This window comes from Myodes glareolus, chromosome 4 (assembly GCF_982192425.1).
Source record: "Myodes glareolus chromosome 4, mMyoGla1.1, whole genome shotgun sequence".
Classification (NCBI taxonomy): Eukaryota; Metazoa; Chordata; class Mammalia; order Rodentia; family Cricetidae; genus Myodes; species Myodes glareolus.
The window spans coordinates 74,956,525-74,975,361 of NC_142029.1; the positions used below are offsets into that span (position 1 = coordinate 74,956,525).

At 51.8% G+C, this 18,837-nt stretch overlaps 3 protein-coding genes across 4 annotated transcripts in view; 2 read left to right on the forward strand and 1 right to left on the reverse strand.

Moving 5' to 3' along the window:
- Sik3 (SIK family kinase 3) overlaps positions 1 to 5,773 on the forward strand; it is a 207,249-nt gene extending 201,476 nt beyond the window's left edge. For both annotated transcript variants that reach the window (XM_048417531.3, XM_048417532.3), the window contains 4 exons: positions 1,005 to 1,168; positions 1,821 to 1,953; positions 2,688 to 2,858; positions 3,641 to 5,773. In XM_048417531.3, coding sequence (XP_048273488.2) covers positions 1,005 to 1,168; positions 1,821 to 1,953; positions 2,688 to 2,845 — 455 coding nt within the window. In that variant the 3' untranslated portion in view covers positions 2,846 to 2,858; positions 3,641 to 5,773. The remainder of the gene's footprint in view (positions 1 to 1,004; positions 1,169 to 1,820; positions 1,954 to 2,687; positions 2,859 to 3,640) is intronic.
- Positions 5,774 to 10,233: 4,460 nt separating this feature from the next.
- Positions 10,234 to 12,047, forward strand: Apoa1 (apolipoprotein A1). The gene is made up of 4 exons (XM_048417095.3): positions 10,234 to 10,328; positions 10,524 to 10,585; positions 10,760 to 10,916; positions 11,388 to 12,047. Exons 2-4 carry the CDS (start codon positions 10,543 to 10,545, stop codon positions 11,983 to 11,985), a joined length of 798 nt encoding a protein of 265 aa, XP_048273052.3. The 5' UTR covers positions 10,234 to 10,328; positions 10,524 to 10,542; the 3' UTR covers positions 11,986 to 12,047.
- Positions 12,048 to 14,724: 2,677 nt separating this feature from the next.
- Positions 14,725 to 16,888, reverse strand: Apoc3 (apolipoprotein C3). Its single transcript, XM_048417096.2, has 4 exons — positions 16,790 to 16,888; positions 16,197 to 16,264; positions 15,955 to 16,078; positions 14,725 to 15,013 (listed from the first exon to the last, which is right to left on the reverse strand). Exons 2-4 carry the CDS (start codon positions 16,249 to 16,251, stop codon positions 14,893 to 14,895), a joined length of 300 nt encoding a protein of 99 aa, XP_048273053.1. The 5' UTR covers positions 16,252 to 16,264; positions 16,790 to 16,888; the 3' UTR covers positions 14,725 to 14,892.
- Between the last annotated feature and the right edge of the window lie 1,949 nt (positions 16,889 to 18,837).

Below are 18,837 nucleotides of genomic sequence, written 5' to 3' on the forward strand. Positions count from 1 at the left end.
TGAGGTGTAGCACTACATGTAGCACACACATGTACACATAGACTCATGCATATGTACTATGTACATATAACACACACATGCACCCATACAAAAATAGTAACAGATTTTTAAAAAAGACTAGTGCAGTCTATAGGGTGGTAACTAGTGGTTAGGAATGATCTAGGCAAGAGATAATAGGCCTTGACTGGAGGTAGGAAGTCTGGGGCCTGAAGTGTCCACTATTGAATGAGTGGCTTCTGTAGACTTCTTGCTACTGTGAGACTGGGACAAAGGAATCAAGAGCTTATCCCTTAAAGATTAGTGAAATGAGGAACCAAAACAAAGGTGTCTAGAGGAGTAACAGGTTCTGCGGAAGTTGATGAGTTTGAAATTTGACATAAATGTTACTTACTAGTTAGATATCCAAGGAAAAAGTTGGATCTGTAGGTCTGGAACATAAGAAAACATTTCAGTAATTCTTTCTGTATTTATTTAGTGTGTGTGTGTGCATGAGCACACATGTGAATCCTGTCTCTTACTAGGTGGGTTCTGGGGATTGAACTGGGGTCATCAAGCTTGATGGCAAGTTCCTCTCTCCACTGAACAGAGTCTTGCTGGTTCTTTACACAGACTCAGTGTAGTTCAAGCCATGGACCTGAATGATGGCAAAATAGCCATGAGGAGTGAGGTCAAGCACAGCTGTGTGCAAGCACTTTACGCAAGGTGAAGGAGCCGTGAGCAGTGTCAGAAGTGGCCGTGAGAACAGGAGAGACTGGGGTGGTGCTAAGGCAGAAGTTGTGTCCATGAGATACAGTCTGGAAGCCCTGGCAGCTCTGGGTTCTCCCTCTGATGTAGGAGCAAACACAAGCTAAGCCAGGTCCAGCGCCTCTAACACCAGTGCCAGCTGGCTGGCATTGGCAGTTGGGCAATTGTGGTTCTCCTCTCAATCGTCTCTTGCAAGGGGCTACATGGGAGTTGGCATCACTGATTGACACCTGTTCACCCTGTTGTGCTGTGTTTCCTAGAGTCTGTCATAGGGAACTGCATGGATAGAAGTTCTCCAGGACAAGCAATGGAGCTGCCAGATCACAATGGGCTTGGGTATCCATCGCGGCCCTCAGTCAGTGAGCCTCTCAGGTCCCGGACCCTCCAGAGACACCACACGATCCAGAACAGCGACGATGCATACGTATGTTGGCCCCTGCTGAGAGGTGGGATGGTGCCAATCTGAACTTTAAAGTAGAGCTTCCCCTTCCACCATCTTCTCAGAGTCCAGCCCTCTGCGGGCTGTGGGACATTTCTTTGATTCTTCGTAACAGACAAGCCTTAACTCTGGTGACATCCCAGGATAATCTTTCATCCAAATGTTAGACTTAGGAATCAAATGAGCTGACATCTGGGGTCTTAACCTCTCCCAGAAATCTTGGCCCAGGCCCCACTATGAACCCTCAGTTCTTTTTCTGGCAACTGTTTGGCTGTCTTTGTCTTTTTTGAGCATTGACCTGTCATTGCACCGCCTGTCAACTGGAACACAGCAGCCATGGTGCTCCAAGGTGCCAGCCACCAGCCAGTCATTTGTGGCTATTCAAATGTGACTATGTTAAAGTCACACAAAATTTCAAATTTAGTTCTTATATCATATGCCCTTTACATGCCCAGCAGCCGCCGTGTCACACAGGAACTCAAGAACAGGGCTGTCACCTCAGAACGCAGCTGGCAGCCCTGTGCTGTACAGGAAGGGCGTTTTGGAGTGGTAGCCCAGGACACGCTTTGCCTGAGCTACTGTGGAAGGAACAGGGGTTCCCTGAGAGTGGCAGCCTCACTCCTCCTGTTCCCTGCAGGTGCAGCTGGATACCTTGCCAGGAATGAGCCTGGTGGCAGGAAAGGCACTAAGTTCCGCCCGAATGGCGGACGCGGTTCTCAGTCAGTCTTCACTCATGGGCAGCCAGCAGTTTCAGGATGGGGAAGATGAAGGTAAGACCTGGGGCACCCCTGGGCAGTTCCCCAGGGGACTGCTCCAGACCTCTGTGGAAACAGTGTACTGTGTGAAGAGCCACACACAGTGTCGCTCCCCCCCACATCCCCAAGAGTGTGTATGTAAGGGACTCTGGCTTCTGTCAGCACAGGGCCATTGCAGTCCAAGCTGCATCCGGAGGCACCTTCAGTAATAGCTCTCTTTCTGTATCTCCTCAGAGGGCCTCATTCCCTAGTCGAGTGTTTCTGTTTCTCTATGGAGCCAAAGCAAGAGAACATAAATAGAGGCCTGGTGATAGACAGGTGATAGACGTTCCTAAGCTTTGCCGGCAGTCTTGACCTTCCTGGTCCCAAGTCCTTATCTGTGAAGACATCAAGATACACGGCCTACCTTGTGTCTTGAGGGGTACTGGCCTCCTGTGGGTAGAGTGCAATGCCCAGGAAAGAGTGTCCTGGCCTGGCTCCTTGTGGGCACTCACTACAGTCCTCCTTCCCACCAACTCTAAGAAAAGGCCCCAGAGGGGTTTCTCATCTTCTCCCCCATATGTCAATTGCTCAAGAGCGTGGTAAAGAGGAGGGAAGGTGGTCAGGAAGGGTCCCTTGCGTCTGAAGGGCCTGCTGTTGCCTGAGTCTGGATGGGAATCAGTCTGGGTTTGCTAGGCGGGTGCCTTCTCTCTCTTGTCCCACTTACTTCCCTCCCTCACCTGTCTCGCATGTTCTTTTTGGTCTTGCAGAATGTGGGGTGAGTCTGGGAGGTCACGAGCACCCAGGCCTGAGTGATGGCAGCCAGCATTTGAACTCCTCTCGCTATCCATCCACGTGTGTTACAGACATCCTGCTCAGCCACAAGCACCCCGAGGTCTCCTTCAGCATGGAGCAGGCTGGCGTGTAGCAGGATATGGAGAGTGAGTGCCACCTTGGCCAGGGCCCAGGCAGCCCCGTGGCCCAGTGCCAGCCCTGATCCCTTCAGCACGTCCATTCCATTCAAGTGTCACTCTTTCCCTGCAGCCTCCCATCTGCCTGCTGTGTTCATTAAGAACTATGTTAGTTTTTATCATAGAGCAAAGGTACATGGCCCACCTTGTGTTGTAGATGCTATGTCCCTTCTGAGATCCAGTGAGCTATAGCTGCAAAGGACAGAAGCCGGTGACCTTTGGCCAGCACACTAAGAAAGAGCTAATCTTTATGCTCCATCCTGAAGTGCGAAACACAACAAAGAACAGATCCAGCCAGGCTCCTTTCATTCATTGTTGTTGTTTTGGCGTTTTGGTGCTGGGCATAGAACCTAGGACTAGGCAAGTACTCTACCACAGAACTCCAGCTGCAGCCCCAGGTGGACTTGGTAAGGAGTAGACAAAGGATATATAGTCTGAAACCCATGCTGAAAAGTCAGCGGGCCAATGGGCACTTCTGGCTTAACAGAGGTTGCGTGGAGGGTTCAAGTAGCTCTATTTGTACAGAAACAGAAAGACCTGAGGAAAGTGAAGCATGGCCAGAGGCATGGCAGAGCCTCAGTGTGGCAGGGCTCATGCAATGACACCTAAAAACTTCACCAAAGACCTTCAGGCATGTGGCTTGCTGATAGAACACATGCATAGCACATACAGAATCTTGAGTTCCATCCCCAGTGCCATTAGAAAGAGGGAGGAGTGCACTCCTTCAGAGTAGCCCTGTGTCTGCTTCACAGGTCTGTGTACAGCTCGAGGAGGAGGAGGCTGATTGTGAACCAACAGTGTCCAGCAGCGTCGCACCACTGTGCCATCCGTGTCAAGGCCAGAACAGTGCAGCCCCTTTCCCCACACTGGGCACCAGTAGGCCGTCGTTTGGGTTACGAGGGGCTTTTGCCATGCTTGCTTGTATGACCAAGGCACCAAGGAAATAAACAAGAAATCCGTGTGCTCCGTCTTCCGTGAACCGACATCTGGTGTGCTTGAATTGAGTTTCTGGTGTTTGGAGGTTTGCTTGTATTTTGTTTTGGGAATTTTCCTTTGGAGGTGATTTTCTTCTCTTCCTTCCCCACCCCTCCTTCCCTAGGCTAGTTCGTTCTCTCTCCCTCCCTCCCTCCCTCTCTCCCTCCCTCCTTCCCTCCCTCCCTCTTGGTTTTGTTTTTCCCTTTCCATTTCTGAGGCAGAGGAGCCAGTGGTTAGTATTCAGGGACTGAACATCAGGACCCTCCCTTCTGCAGCCTCCATCCCAGACCAGGCTCACACTCTCTGCTCCAGTCTGCTAGGAACAAGTGCCAGACCAGAGCTCAGTGACTGAGAGTGAGTGTGTAAAAGAGAAAAAGAAACCCGAGTCTGGAACCTGGCACGGTCTCCTGCTGGGCTTCACTAGAACTGTATCTGGCCCAGCAGAATTCCATCTGAACCCATTGTAGGCTGAATGGCCTGTTGCTGAAGGTTGCCAACCAGGATGCTCAGTGTGGGCCCCCAGTGTGGCTCAGCTCCCCTCTAGCCACCATCTAGCTGGCTCCCCCATGAGTGAACACCCAGCAGGGGTGCACTGTACTGTTTGTGTGGCCTCCATTCTTATTCTCTGCTGCGTTGTAAAAAGGACCCTTGGTCCAGTCATGTGTGCATATATATGAGTGTGCATATATGCCTTTCCCTTTCAGCCTCTGCCACAGACAAGAATAGGAGGTTGTGCGGAGTCCCTTAACTTTCCCCTCTCCCTAGCATCCTCGGCCCCTACATCTTAATTCTTGATCATGTAGGAATTGTTTTTGGTAAATGTTGATATTATTGTTATTGTTATTATTAATAAAGACAAAAGTAATTTTTGTTTAAAAGAGAAATGTTTAACCAGATTCTGTGCTATTGAACTGTGGCTTGCACCTTCTGTTGAAGCGTTTTCCTTGGCATTAACATTGTGAGCCACTCTTCTGTGCCATTGATGGATGCAGTGGCCCCCCCTTCCCCACCTGAAGCAGCACATACGCAATAGCTACTAGTGTTTGTGTCATTACCTTTCTCTCTCTGCTGATAGAACCAAAGTCTCCTCAGCAGCCTGGGGGCCAAGTGAGGTCTTGTTCTCTCCTGGTTCTCAAAACCAGTGAGGAATGGTCCCTGTTCTGACTCTTAACCCTCGTTTCTGAGAGCCAGAGCTCTCCAGCCTCTGCATTTGCACAGAAGAAAGCAGTTGCCTAGCATGGTATCTGGATGTTGCCAGCAGGGTCCCCACACAACTTACCCTTCTCCACTGACACCGGCAGCTTGCTTCCGAGCCCACTGTCCCTGGAATTGTTTTCAATGCAAGAGCTTTGCTAGGGACCCGTTCCATGGTCCCATATCCTCCGATCTCCCATCCACTTCATGGGGTCACCAATTACCCACCAGAAGTCTGACTTCCCAAGAAAGCTTGAAGAGCCATTGTTGACTTCTATGCTCAGTCCAACTCTGATGTCCCGGGCGCGCCCTGCTGCTCCGCATGCTGGGCTGACCTGTTTACATGGTACTGGATTGATGGAAGAACAGACGCCACCCTCCAGAGCCACCCAGATGAAAGCCAGTGAGCCTATTAACCGTGCCATGTTGCAAAATATTTTCAAGATCACCATTGCTTTATATTGTAGTAACCAATATGCGCAATATATGTTGAATGTATATGAATATACTTTGCTATTTCTGTTCTTTGAAAATGTAAGAAGTATTTTTTCTTTCTCATTTCTGTTAAACTTTAAAAAAAAAAAAAAAAGGCTTAAAACATTCTCCAGCTTCAAGTTGCTAAGACATTTTGTCCTTGTTTGTGTGGGACATTTACAACTTAGTAACTTGGTTGGACAGTAGGAGGTTGTGGAAATAAAATCCTTATTATGTTCTAACACTGATATGCTATTTGCCTGACAGTTCAGAGTCTAGCTGGGGGAACCACATGGGGTAGGGATGGAGGGACGCAGGTGTCTGGAGAAATCCCCAGGCTTAGGGTGGGGCTCTGAGCAACACTCCTGTCTTCTTGCCTTCTGAGCCTGGCAAATCAGCCTCATCTGTGTCCCAGACAGCAACATGGACTCTAACCTCTCAGCAGGGACACATTTGTGTTTGCAGAATTGGGTAGAAAATGGATTCCTTGGGGTGCTCAGGAAGGAGAGCCTTGAGTTGACCCTGGCTGGAATCTTTATGGGGTGACCTCAGCTAGCTGGATGATATGATATCAAGCATAGGACAGAGAGGGGTTTTTCCTATTATTTTCCTCTGTCCGTGCCCGGATTCCAGTACAGGGCAGAATTTCCAACAGGTCCCAGGCACGGCTGAGAGGGTCAGGTCTTGTGAGGAGAAAGCTCAATGACTGTGAATATCGGGCATTTAGAAAGAATGAGAGGCTGGAAGGATGGCTCAGTGGTTAAGAGCACCAACTTCCTGAAACTCACTCCACCTAGAACTCCAGTTCCAAGGGTTCTGACACTCCACAGACACCAGTACACAGATGGCGTACACTCATACAGATAAAAATCTTTCAGAGAGGGGCACATGGGAAAGCCTTTGAGCCCCAAATTGCAGTGGAATTGTTCAGAGGAGAGGGTGCCATCTCTGGCGAGCTCCTGGAAGTCCTGAAGCTGGGCACACTGCTGCTAGAGGCAAGCTGGGTTTGGAGCTGGTAATGGGCCTTAAGGACTCCCAAGAAGTCAGTACACCTTTTGCCACAGGTGCTTCTGGCAGCATCACCAGGTGCCTTCAGCTAGAGGTAGGGTGGGTATCCAGGGCAGCAGGATTCACTCTCCTGGCTCAGGGAAGGGGGCCTCCTGGCTGACTTTGTTCTGGCGCCAGGCCCCACCCACTCAACCACAAAATCCTTAAGTCTCCTGAGCAGGAGACAGAAGCAATATGCAGAGTTGGTGACAGTACCCTCACTGTAAGAGGGTTGTCCATCAGGAAACCTTGGGGATCCAGCCTGCTTAGGGAGACCCTCCCCAGCCCGAGCTCCCCATCCCTACTAGCACCATCTCTTATCAGGTACATGTTTCTAGAAGCGGCTGGCACCAGTGAAGGCCTGTGCCTTCCTATAACCCTTTGCCAGTCTGGGAGCCTTTAGTGTACCAATGTCATTCATCCAATAAATGTTTGGCAAGTCTCTGGTGCCAGGCCCAGCAAGGACAGAGTCACTGCACTGCCCTGTACAGATAATCAGCTGTGTTGAGACAGAAGTTGTGAAATGGGCTACATTCATGACTCCTGAAGCTGCCAGCACTCCCACAAGTGTTAGGGGATCCCAGCTCTTGCCCAGTTCAGAAGTCAGTGTGGAGGCTCCCGAGATGAGGGAGTGGTGGTGGTGGTAGAACCCATAATGATGGCACTGTCTCCACTCCCTGGACCAGCCCTGGGCACCCAACACCTCACAGTGGCCAACCCTAGTCTCAATCTAGGATGACCCCATTTTATTGTTGATCTGCCCAGAAGGACTTCCTGTCTAGAAGGACTTCCTGTCCAGAAAGGCAATGTTTAGACTGGCTTATGCCAAATGTCCTGTGATAAAGTGACAGACACTAGCAAGGAAGTGTGATGGGGACGGGGGAAGAAAATGAGCGTGGTATGTACACCTGGAACCTTAGCACAGGAAGCCAAGGCAGATTACCCCAAGTATGAGAGCAGCCTGGGCTACATACCAAGACAGGAGCACGTTTAATACGCGGTAACAGGTTGTCCCAGAGTTCTGTACTCTGATGTCTTGGATCCCAATCCCTGAGCCACAATGTCCCTGAAAAGAATATGAAGGCTTCGGAAGTCAGAAGCCACCATCCGAGAACTAGAAGCCAGGCCTGATTCATGGCCCCACCGGCACCATCTCAAGGCTGAGGAGCAATAAAGGCCTTAGCAGCTCTGAGCTGCAGTTTTCTGACAGGTAAATTACTAAGGGAGAAAGCTGACCTCCAGCCTAATGGGATGTCTCAAAGTAACTGGAAGTGAGTTGATGACCACGGAACTGAGCATATATTAGCTCAATGAGTTAGCAACCATGATTTCAGTAATGAGCCAAAGAGAAAGACAAGACTGCAGGGCAGGCTGGAGGCCAACAGGTAAGCTGCTCAGATTCCTGCCCCACCCCCAGACATATCTAAGAAGCTGCCCCTCAAAGGGGCAGCTTTCATCATTCTCTCAAGCAGGCCACCTCCCTCTGCATGCCCCCACAGACATGGTTTGGTCCTGGGAAAGGTGTCTTGCATCACAGCACCTACAAACCAGGCACTCGCCTTGTCCCGTTTCTTCTGCCAGCAGCTGGGGGTCACAGGCTTTAGCCTATAATGCAAATGTGTTCATGGCGGTGAAATGGAACACTTGCCATTTGCTGCTGGTTACCTTTCAACAGTTTTGTGCACATGTTCAAGTCTCATGGTTTACACAACACAACTATCTCAAGCTCTGGAGATAGCTCAAGTTCATGGTTTAAACTTCTGAACTTCTAAACACACAGCAGAGTGATGTTCCTTCTGAAAACTTAGGAGTTTTCATTCAGAAAAATGTGCACCTTGGCTTCCCCCAGCATCCATGGATGGTCAGCCGGTACCCCTTGGCTCATCATCGCTGCCAGCACTCACATTGCTCTACCCCTTGCTTCCGTTCTCAAAATTTTTCCTTGGCTTTGGCCCTCCAGCCTCCTCTTGCATGTTGAAAGGCCCTTGTGATTACTGTGCCCTCTGGATATTCCAGGCTGCCTTTCAGCTCAAGTCCCTTAGTCACATTTTCCATGTTAGGCAACAGACAGCGGTTCCTGGCATCAGGAAGTGCACAGCATCTCCATCCTGTCATTGTGCTTCCCACACGGTGACTGGGATCATAACGAAGGCATGGCGTGTTCTGTCATTATCTTCACTTAGCAGATAAGAAGCCCAGGGATGGGAGGTTATGTAACTCATCCAGGTCACCTGGAGAATACATAGCAAAGCCCAGGTTGAAACCAAGGTTCTTTCTGGTTCCAGAGCCTCCTAGGATGGGAGCGGCTGGAACCCAGCCACTCCCAGAGCTGGAAGAGACTCCTGGCCGATTTCTAGAGAGTTGGGGAGTTTCCTAGGAAGATGGACAGAGCACATGCCTTCCCTGAGTCCCAAGTGCAAAGACCTGGGCTCAAGGTCCATCCCTGCCCTGCCTCTAAGGCTGAGAGATGTGGGACACAGCAAATTCCTCCCACTCTTGCCAACTAATTCCTCATCTAGAAGCAACTTCATAGGCGAGGTCTGAACAGATGATCTCAAAAGTTCCTCTTAGCTTGGTAATGCACAGGTTCCATTATGCGGTTTCATGGATGATCTGGGCTTTTTAAGATAGTCTCATGTATCTCAGACTAACCTCAAAACTTGCTATGTAGCCAAGGCTGGTTTTGAAACCTCGTGCAAGGATTGAATACATGAGTCACCATGCTCAGCCTCCCATACCCAGCTTCCCAGCTCTCCCGTACTGGGGATGGAGCCTAGGCCCTCACCACTCTGGGGAGGCTATGGTAATTGAACTACATCAGCCCCTTTTGGTGGTCATGGTAAATGGTAAGGTTGTCTTTGGAGTGGAGGCTGGGTAACATCTACACATAACAAAACCTCGGCAGTCTGAGATAAAACAGTAGTAGATGCCTTGTCTAGCATGTGCACGGCCTTGGTTTCCATCCCCAGCAAAACACACACACACACACTTTAAAGCTAGGCTTGGTGCCATATTCTAGCGCTTGAAGGATGAGGCAGGACATCTTGGGTTGGAGGTAGGCTTGAGCTACAAAGAAAGACCTTGTCTCCAAAAAGAAGAAAAGCAGGGGGGAGAAAGGAGGAGAGGAGAAAGGAGCTGACAATTCCATGCTGGTCTCATGTCTTCTGAAGTGTCAGAGGGGTCTTCACCCTTAGTCTGGGACCCTGAACCCCTCTGCATTTCACCCATGAAGTAATTCACCATGAGGCAATTTCATGGCACCTCAGCTGTTCTTGGATTTAGGGATGGGAGGCCTCTCAGGCACGTGGCATCTGCAGAGATGCATACCCTACCTGGGGGGCCAGGATGAGGTGAAAGGATCAACTCCTTTGGAGAGGGAGTGTGAGTGCTGGAGCCCGAAGTTCCCTAACCCCCACCCTGCTCCCCACATAGAAGTACAGGAAAAGGATGGTTGGCTGCCTTAACCCTGAGAACCCCCTGAGTGTGCAGCCACTCCACTGCCGCCCTCACCTGAACCCTTGATCTCAGCTCTGCAGCCCCCGCAGCTTCCTGTTTGCCCACTCTGTTTGCCCAGCCTCAGGAACGCAACTGATCCTTGAACTCTTAAGTTCCACATCGTCAGGACAAGTAAGCAGAGAGAGGGCCAGGGTTGGGCTTATCAGTCTTCCAGCCCAGCTCCTGCCTACGACATAAATAGGCCAGGGGAGAAGAGCTGGGCACTCACTCCAAGACTTGGAGAGCTCCAGGGAGGTAAGTGAGACTGGCTACCTGCCCTAGGCTGCTCTGGCTCCCTAGTGCCTCCCAAGGGATGTTCCACTCTGTGGGTATCTGGGACCTCTTCCCACTCTAGACCTTTATTCTTCCACTGGCTTGAATGTGGGGTGCAAGTGTGGGGCTCCTACATGACAGGGGCTCCCCTTCAGCCCAGCAATTCTATTTCTTCAGGTCACCCACACCCTTCAGGATGAAAGCCGTGGTGCTGGCCGTGGCTGTGCTCTTCCTGACGGGTAGGTACCTCCAACCTAGGGAAGCAACAGTTGGAGTGGAGTGGGCTTCTGCTTAGGCCCCCATGGCCTACCTTTCTGGGCAGAGAACAGAATTCTCTCTGGTCTCCTTCCTGACTCTTCAGCTCAGACCCCAGCCCAGAGCTAGCCTGACATAGGTCTCCCCTCCATCTCCAGGGAGCCAGGCTCGGCACTTCTGGCAGCAAGATGAGCCACCCCAGAGCCCTTGGGACAGAGTGAAGGATTTCACCACTATGTATGTGGATGCCATCAAAGACAGCGGCAGAGACTATGTGTCCCAGTTTGAAACCTCCGCCTTGGGCAAACAGCTGAAGTAAGAAAGGACCCAGCCTGGGACCTTGGAGCAGGGCAAAGGTTGTCCGTCTAGGGTGGGCAAAGAGGCCTGTGAGAAGATGCTGTAACTTGCCTGGCCAAATCTTCACCTGCTAGCCTACCATTTGGGCACGATGGCAGGTTCCAATGGAGCATTAGGGATGGGGATTCACCTGGGTGGTGGGTAACCACAGCCCCTCTTTCTGCCTATGAATGCAAAATTCCCTTCCCCTGGGTAACCCTCAGTACTGATCAGGCAGCACAAAAAGGGAACTGGCCTGGCAACAGGCACCAATCCCCATCTGTGTCCTTGGTACCTCAGGCCATGTGTACAGAAGGATGTGAAAGCAGGGGTAGGGAGTTAGAAGGGCGCTTGCACGTTAGGAAACAGGTGGCACCCAGGACTGCCCCCAGAGCCTGGGGCAGTGCAGGATGCCTGGGGCCATCGCTCAGCTGCTCTCTCTTCCTCCAGCCTGAATCTCCTGGAGAACTGGGACACCCTGGGCTCAACCGTGGGTCGCCTGCAGGAACAGCTGGGCCCAGTGACTCAGGAGTTCTGGGATAAACTGGAAAAGGACACAGATTGGCTGAGGCAGGAGATGAACAAGGACCTGGAAGATGTGAAGACGAAGGTGCAGCCTTATCTGGAACAATTCCAGAGCAAGTGGCAGGAGGAGATGGCTCTCTACCGCCAGAAAGTGGAGCCTCTGGGCATCGAGCTGCGTGAGGGCGCGCGCCAGAAGATGCAGGAGCTGCAGGAGAAGCTGGCCCCTGTGGGCGAGGATCTTCGTGACCGCATGCGCCAGCACGTTGACACTCTGCGCACAAAGTTGGCGCCCTACAGCGACCAGATGCGCGACCGCCTGGCTGAGCGCCTGACCCAACTCAAGGACAGCGCCACCCTGGCTGACTACCACACCAAGGCCGCCGAACACCTGAAGACGTTCAGCGAGAAGGCCAAACCCGCTCTGGAGGACCTGCGCCAGGGCGTGATGCCGGTGCTGGAGAGCTTCAGGGTCAGATTAATGAGTATGATCGACGAAGCCAGCAAGAAGCTGAGCGCCCAGTGAGGAGCCCACCTCCGCTCCCCACCCCTGCATTAGCTTTCTTAGAATAAATCTTTCCAAAAGTGGGATGGCTTCTTTCTTTGGGGGACACAGGGAGATCGCTAAAGGGACATTCAAAGATGTGGGTACGAGGTACTGCAATGGGGATTCCTTTATACAGAACTCCTCAGTTTTCCAAGCTCATTCAAGCTGGGCACAAGGCTGATTAAGAGTGTGAGACTGACTCCCTGTCCTAAGAAGGCTCGGAGGGAAATAGATGGCCAGGCAAAGTAACAGGGAGCCCCTTGAAAAGTGCTCCCACAGAGGCTCAAACCACTAGTGCTGAGGCCCAGATTGGGAGTGACTGGGAACAGAACTGGCTTTGAAAGGACAGGTTTCCTCTGCCAGAGTGTTTCCAGGTGGGGTCTATCTGGGCAGACGATGGGTGAGCATCTTCCACTCCCTAGAGCCAGGATCACTCAATTAGCCAAAGAGACTGGAATTATTGGACAAGGGCAAATAAAATGCCTAGAACTTAACCCTCTCTCATGAACGAACTCCAAACCCCTCAACAAACTTCTCTTTTTCTTTCGCTCCGGCAAGACTCCCACGCAGTCATTACCCCCTCCTCCCCCTCAGAAACCGGCTGGCTGTGAAAGGCAGCGGTCACAGTGGCTTTAGCCACTCTACCTGCCAGCTGAGCTAAAACCCTTCGTGGTGCTGATCCCCACGTTTATTAGAGAGGCCTTCACATCCATCTCCAAATCGCGAATGTCCATGTCTGCTGGGGAGGCTGATGCTGAAGTTAGTCACTGTGTGGTGCACCTTCAATCCCAACACTCAAGAGGCAGAGGAGGATCTCTGTGAGTTCGAGGCCAAACTGATCTACAGAGAACCAGGACAGCCAGGGCAACATGGAGAAACCCTGTCTTGAAAAACAAAACAAACTTTTATTACAGTGGACTAGTAAGATGGCTGGCTCACAAAGTAGAGGCAACTGCCACCAAGCCCGAGAACTTGAATTCAGTACTTGGGAGTCACCCCCCCACACACACACACACAAATATAAATAAGTGTAATTTAAAGTTTTACTATATTTATTTAGTATGTGTGGATTTTCATGTGCCACAGAACACATGTGGCACTCAGAGGACAACGTACAGGAGTTCTCTTTGTCCACCATGTGGGTCCCAAAGACCGAGCTCAGGTCACCAGGATTAGCGTAGCAAATGCCTCTGCCACTTGAGCCATCTTGCCAGGCCTTGTTTAGTTACTTATTTATTCATTTCCTCCTGAGACAGTGTCTCGGGCAGACCAGACTGGCCTCAAACTCATTCTGCAGCCAACGATGCTCTTTAACTTCTCATCTTCCTGCCTCCATCTCCCAAGTGCTGGGTACAGGGGTACAGGGCTGTACCACCACGCCAAGTTTATGTAGTGCTGGGGTTCAAACCCAGAGCTTTGTGCTTGCCAGGCAGGCCTTCTACCAACTCAGCTACAAACCAAGCCCGGGTTATTCATTATTTAGACCAGCCTGCTGTGGGTGCACACAATTACTTAAAAAAAAAATTTTTTTTTTAAGTGTAACCAAGTACTCAGGTTCATGCAGGTGAGGGTGTATGCACATTCTCACAGGAACAACCTTTCTCTCACTCAACTGGCCCCTCTTCATCCTTGTGTTAGGTACGCAGGTGGTCTTCACACATCCGGGGAGTTCCTCTCCCTCCTCTCAAGGCTCCATTCCCATCCCCGGTGTATCTTCATGAACCCCTGGATGAAGGGATGGGCTTTAAACCCCTAATCACACAGAGCGACAACAGGTATCAAGCCAGGTTTGGGCGGGAAGGCTTCCAGATGTGGACACTGAGACCGCCAGCTCTGGGCGGTCAGGAAGAGAAGCCCCTGTTGGATTTCCAGAGAGAATGCAGTCCAGGCAGCTGGCTGTGCCAGTGCTGTCCAGAAAGGAACCCCCAACACCTGGCAGAGGCTTTCCCCATGACAACGAAGTGGAAAATGGATGGCTGGCCCTGCAGTGTGCTTGCTCTTGACCCAGGGCAATCCCTGTCACCTCTCTGAACACTGGTCGTTGATTCTACAGTGTGGGCGACCTGTTTTGTGACCCTGGATCTCTCTGAAGTCAGTGCGTTGGGGTGGTGGGAATATAGTAAACAACCTGCTGGGATTCACAGGACATTGGGTCTCCATGCCAGTCTAAGAGGTCAGGCAGTTTGGCTATCACAGTGAGGGCTGTTTACCAGGCGCCTGGACTGCACAGACACTGCTTCTCGTGCTTTTGAACACTATTATTTCATCTTCATAACAAGCCTGCTGTGGAGGGGGCGGATCGTGCTCCACTCCATAGGAAATGGAGGCAGCCGTGATGTGGTGGGGTCAAGCCTTAGTCAACCAGCCTCGCACCTCGCTTCCTTCCTCTCAGGTTGCTTACTGGCACCAGGGAGCCTGGACCACGCAAACCAGTTACACAGGCTTCATGATCACATCTGACCTCAACTCTGAAGATGACATTAAAGTGCCAGCTAGACGGTATCCCTACTCAAGACACATTGTCTCTCCACTTGACAGTTTGTCACAGGCAGTAATTGCAAATCTCTCACCTACACACATCAAGGCAAGCAGGTAAACAGAACTAGTCCGACTTACAAAGGAAGAACTGCCCCGGAGACAACTAAAGAGGCGGAGGAGGCACAGCCCAGGTCCGCTCATTCCCCTGCCCAGACATCATGGTCTGTGGGACACCCCCACTCATGACAGCTTCTCATCCAGCTTTATTAGGAGCAGCCTGCTTAGGTGAGGTCTGGGGAGGGGTGAAAACATTAGAATACTTTTCCTTCCAAGCAACTTTCAGGGGACACCCAGCATGCCCAGAGGCAAACAGGATGGACATACAGGTACATTTGGAATATAGAGGTCTCAAGGCTCAGCAGCTGGGGTTGGTTGGGCCTTGAGGGTAGAATCCCAGAGGCCGGAGAACTTGTCAGTAAAGGTGCTCCAGTAATCTTTCAGGGAGCTGAGGCCACCGTCCATCCAACCCCTGGGGGTTAAAGCAATAAGAGGCATCCATCAAGGTCCATGTGAAAGGTTCCCCTGCAGGCCGCTAGAACCACAGAACCCGATTGGCTCCCCAAGCCATCAGCACCACCTCACCTAGCACCACCCCGGAAATGCCTGCAGCTAACTCCCAGGGCAGAAGAGAGGGCAAAAGTGGTGGAGGGTCAGCCTAATGTAGGGTTCTCCATTTACCCTGGTTGGACCAGATCTTCGTGGTTGTCCCACCCCACCCTAATCAAACCCCTTTCAGGCCTGAGGGTAGGTTGATGCTTAAGGTCAGCCTGTCTTTGTGGTCAATGCAAATAGTGTCCTGAAGGTGTCCCGTTGCTGACTCTGCACGTGTGGGGCAGAGGGGGACAACCTCTCATTTGAAAAATTACTGGAGGGCCCGTGAGCTGTGCAATCTAGCCAGGCCACCTAACTTCTCGGAGTCAGTTTTCTCCTCTGCAAAGTTGGGGAAATAATACCCTCTCCACAGCCCGTTCTGGGGACAGTGAACATTTGTCAACATCTTTTGCTGCGTAGGTCATTATCAAATGTCAGTCAAAGCCATGGACCAGCGGGCAGGGGTGAGGACTGGACCCACAGTAGGCAGATGTCTAACACAGATTGGACCAGGGGCAGAGCCCTGAAACACAGGCTGAAACTAGAGCAGGTGCCTCCCCAAGCGAGCCTCTAGCCCCATGCTTGGAGATGGAAATGTGCAGCAAGGGCTCTGTGCACCTTAGGCTGCTCCAAGGAGAAGCAAATGAGGCAGAAGAAGGCTGCTTGATCTGCTTCTCACCTCAGCCACAGTACCCAGCAAAGGCCCCACAAAGGAGGCTCAGAGAGGCCCAGGCGGGAACCGCAGCCTCTGTGTGGGAGTCTCAAGACAAGGGCAGGGGGAGCGGGGAGGAAACAGGGGAAGAGCACCGGTAGGCATACCTGGCCTGCACAGCCATCTCAGACTCCTGCACACTGGTTAGTGCATCATGTACCTTCTTGGCGGCCTGTTCCATGTAGCCCTGCATAGAGCCCAGCAGCAAGGACCCTTCTACCTCATCAGCTCCTGTAAAACAGCAGAGTTGAGCCGTGCCAGCCCACAGCTCCTACGCAGCCACACTCATCAGGGCAGGGTCCCCAGGCCGGCTCTCATAGAAACCCCAGCCCCAATCCCCAAAACTCACGAGCAGATGCCAGGAGCGCCAAGAGGGCCACGATGAGGAGCGTCCGGGGCTGCATGGCTCCTATGCACCTGCAGGAAATTGTCTTGTGAGAGGATACTGTGGGAGGATTCACCTTCCCCGGAGACTGCCATGGTCCCTGGGGTGAATCCCAAGCCCTTCTCCTACTGATATCTTCTCTCAGACAGGGAACTATAGGAGATCCAGGTCCCAGGATAAGGCAGCAGGTTGGGTGTAGAAACCCTTCACAGAATGGAACATCTGCCCATTCTCTGCCCTGATGTGCTGGGTGACATCAGGTTTCTGTCCCTCCCTAGACCTCAGTGTTTCTGTCTGGGGTAGCCATGAATATCAAAGGCTCTGGGCGTGCTGAGCAAGCGACAATGTTCCAGTCAGCTCTGCCACTACCCAGTGCAGGGCTTTTGGTCCAGTGGCCTCCCCTTCCTCAGCTTCTAGCCCTCCCCCACCCACCAGGAACTCAAGGGTGGAGGCTACTCATGGATTCCAAGCCTTTCATAGGCTACCTGGCTGGCTGGCAAAGGCTTCCTTGGCTCTCTGTCCCCTCCCTCCCTTCCTGTCCTCCCCAAGGGCATTACCTGGAGTAGCTAGTTTCTTCTAGGGATAAACTGATCAGGCAAGCGGGAGGGCCCTGACCTGTTTTATATTGTCCCCAGGATGGGACAGCGGGCACAGAAGGCCCAGTGAGCTGGCCAAAGGTCACCTGCTGAGCAGTTTAGACTAGAGCCTGAGGCAGGGAGGCCATGCAGCCAGCTGCCAGAAGAATTGAGAAATCCCTGTGAGATTGCCTACGCTATTTAGCTCCACCTCCACAGCCAAAGACTCGGTTACTAGCTTCCCCCATGAGGCTGGTGAGATGGAGAAAGGCTTAGAAGACAAGCCTCCAGCCTCAGACTGGCTTTAGTCCTTCACATTGACCTTCCAGACCCTTCTCTCCCGCACAACCCAGACAACAGCCTGGAGCCAGTGACAGGCCTCTGCAGAAGCCACTTGGAGGCTTAGGGTAGAAAGGAATGGGGAGTCTGGTACAGTCACAGATCAGCAATAGCAGGATTCGGGTGGGAGGTGGCAAGGGGAAGGTCACATGCCCCCCCCCCCCGCCCAGACCTCCACCAAAAGCCTCTGCCCACCACTGTGTTCCCAGAAGTCCCCTCTGCTGTACCCGGGCAGGGGTTGGTGAGTGAAGGGCAAAGATCATGCTAAACTCAGAGGTTGTCCCTCCCTCTGCCATGTGCCCCATCTTGCCCTCTGGACCCATTGATAGCATCCTGAGATGGGAACATGGCTCATGGCTAGATGATATCTGACCCCCACATAACTCCTGACTGTCGGGGCAGCAAGGTATGGAAAGTCCATTCACAAAGAAGGCGAAGGTCAAGGAGGTGTTGGAGGGCAGACAGCTGCCCAGGAGGGACCTCAGACTTCTTGAAACTAAGATGTCCCCTGAGCTAGTACTGAGAACCACAGCCCCGGCAGGCAGCATTGGAGGACATTGCCTTTTGGATGTGAAGAAAGACCTTGGAGTCAAGAAATTCTAGGTTTAAATGATACCTTTGGGACTTGGGAAATAGGCCAGTTGGGCAAAATGCTCATCTTGCAAGCGCAAATACCTTAGTTCGGTCCCCAGTCGCCATGTAAAACATAGGTGTGGTGGTATCCACGTGTAATCCCGGCACTGGGGGCAAGGAGATAGGTGGCAGACAGGTAGCCAGCTACCTGGAGCTGATGGTCAGCCAGTCTATCCCCTTCAGTGCGTCCCAGATACCACCGAGAGACCCCGTCTCTGAAGCAAGGTGAACAGCTCTCGAAGAATGTCGGAGACTACCAGCTGGCTTCCACGGGCGTGCACGTCACATGTGTGTATGCACCTGCACACACACACACAAACATAGCTGATGACTTTGACACTGACTCACATGGTTTCTGCACAGAAAGGTAACACCTCTGAGCCTCTGTTTACCCTGCTAATGGGGACAGAACGAAGATTTCCCAGAGTGTGGAGAAACGCACAGCAGCTGGCTCAGGGAAGGACTGACTCGCAATCTTTCCACCTCCTAAGCACGGACAGCTACGCCAGAGATGGGAAGAGGTACTACAGAAATGGGACGTTTAGCAGTCAGCGTCCTGTCTGCACGAGAGCAGGGCCTGAGAAAGGAGCCTGGCTTTCCTAATCCTTATCTTTTCCTGAGACTTGAAACGCAGTCTACCAGAAATCCAATCTTTTGACATAAGACTGTTTCTAGGGAGACTGGGATAGCGTTTGCTTATGAATCCAGAAACAGGTAGGGCGGTCCTGGGTTGGAATCAGCCTGGACTACGTACTGTGACCCCGTCTCAAAGCAAAATAAACAATAGTTTGTTTTCTGTTAAAATGTAAGTTTGTCCAAATCCTGTGACTTAGACATTGCTAACTCCATTTTATGGCTAAAAACCAAAGGCCCAGTCAGGCAGAGGCCTACTTGGTGCATAACACCCAGCCATGGAAAAAGCTGGGTCCCAGCACCTGAGCTGATCCTCAGCAGCCGTTTCTACCTCAGTTTCCTCTAAGAAAAGCCCTTGGTGACAGCCAGGATGGAAGGGAAGTGAGGAGAGGTACCAGGATCAGGCACTGTGTGCGGTGGCAGGA

Coding starts and splice junctions, on each gene's coding strand:
- Apoa1 (XM_048417095.3), top strand. CDS start 10,543: ATGAAAGCCGTGGTGCTGGCCGTGGCTGTGCTCTTCCTGACGG. Junction 10,586..10,759: donor GGCTGTGCTCTTCCTGACGG/GTAGGTACCTCC, acceptor CTCCATCTCCAG/GGAGCCAGGCTCGGCACTTC. Junction 10,917..11,387: donor GCCTTGGGCAAACAGCTGAA/GTAAGAAAGGAC, acceptor CTCTTCCTCCAG/CCTGAATCTCCTGGAGAACT.
- Apoc3 (XM_048417096.2), bottom strand. CDS start 16,251: ATGCAGCCCCGGACGCTCCTCATCGTGGCCCTCTTGGCGCTCCTGGCA. Junction 16,079..16,196: donor GGCGCTCCTGGCATCTGCTC/GTGAGTTTTGGG, acceptor GCTGTTTTACAG/GAGCTGATGAGGTAGAAGGG. Junction 15,014..15,954: donor GAGATGGCTGTGCAGGCCAG/GTATGCCTACCG, acceptor TTTAACCCCCAG/GGGTTGGATGGACGGTGGCC.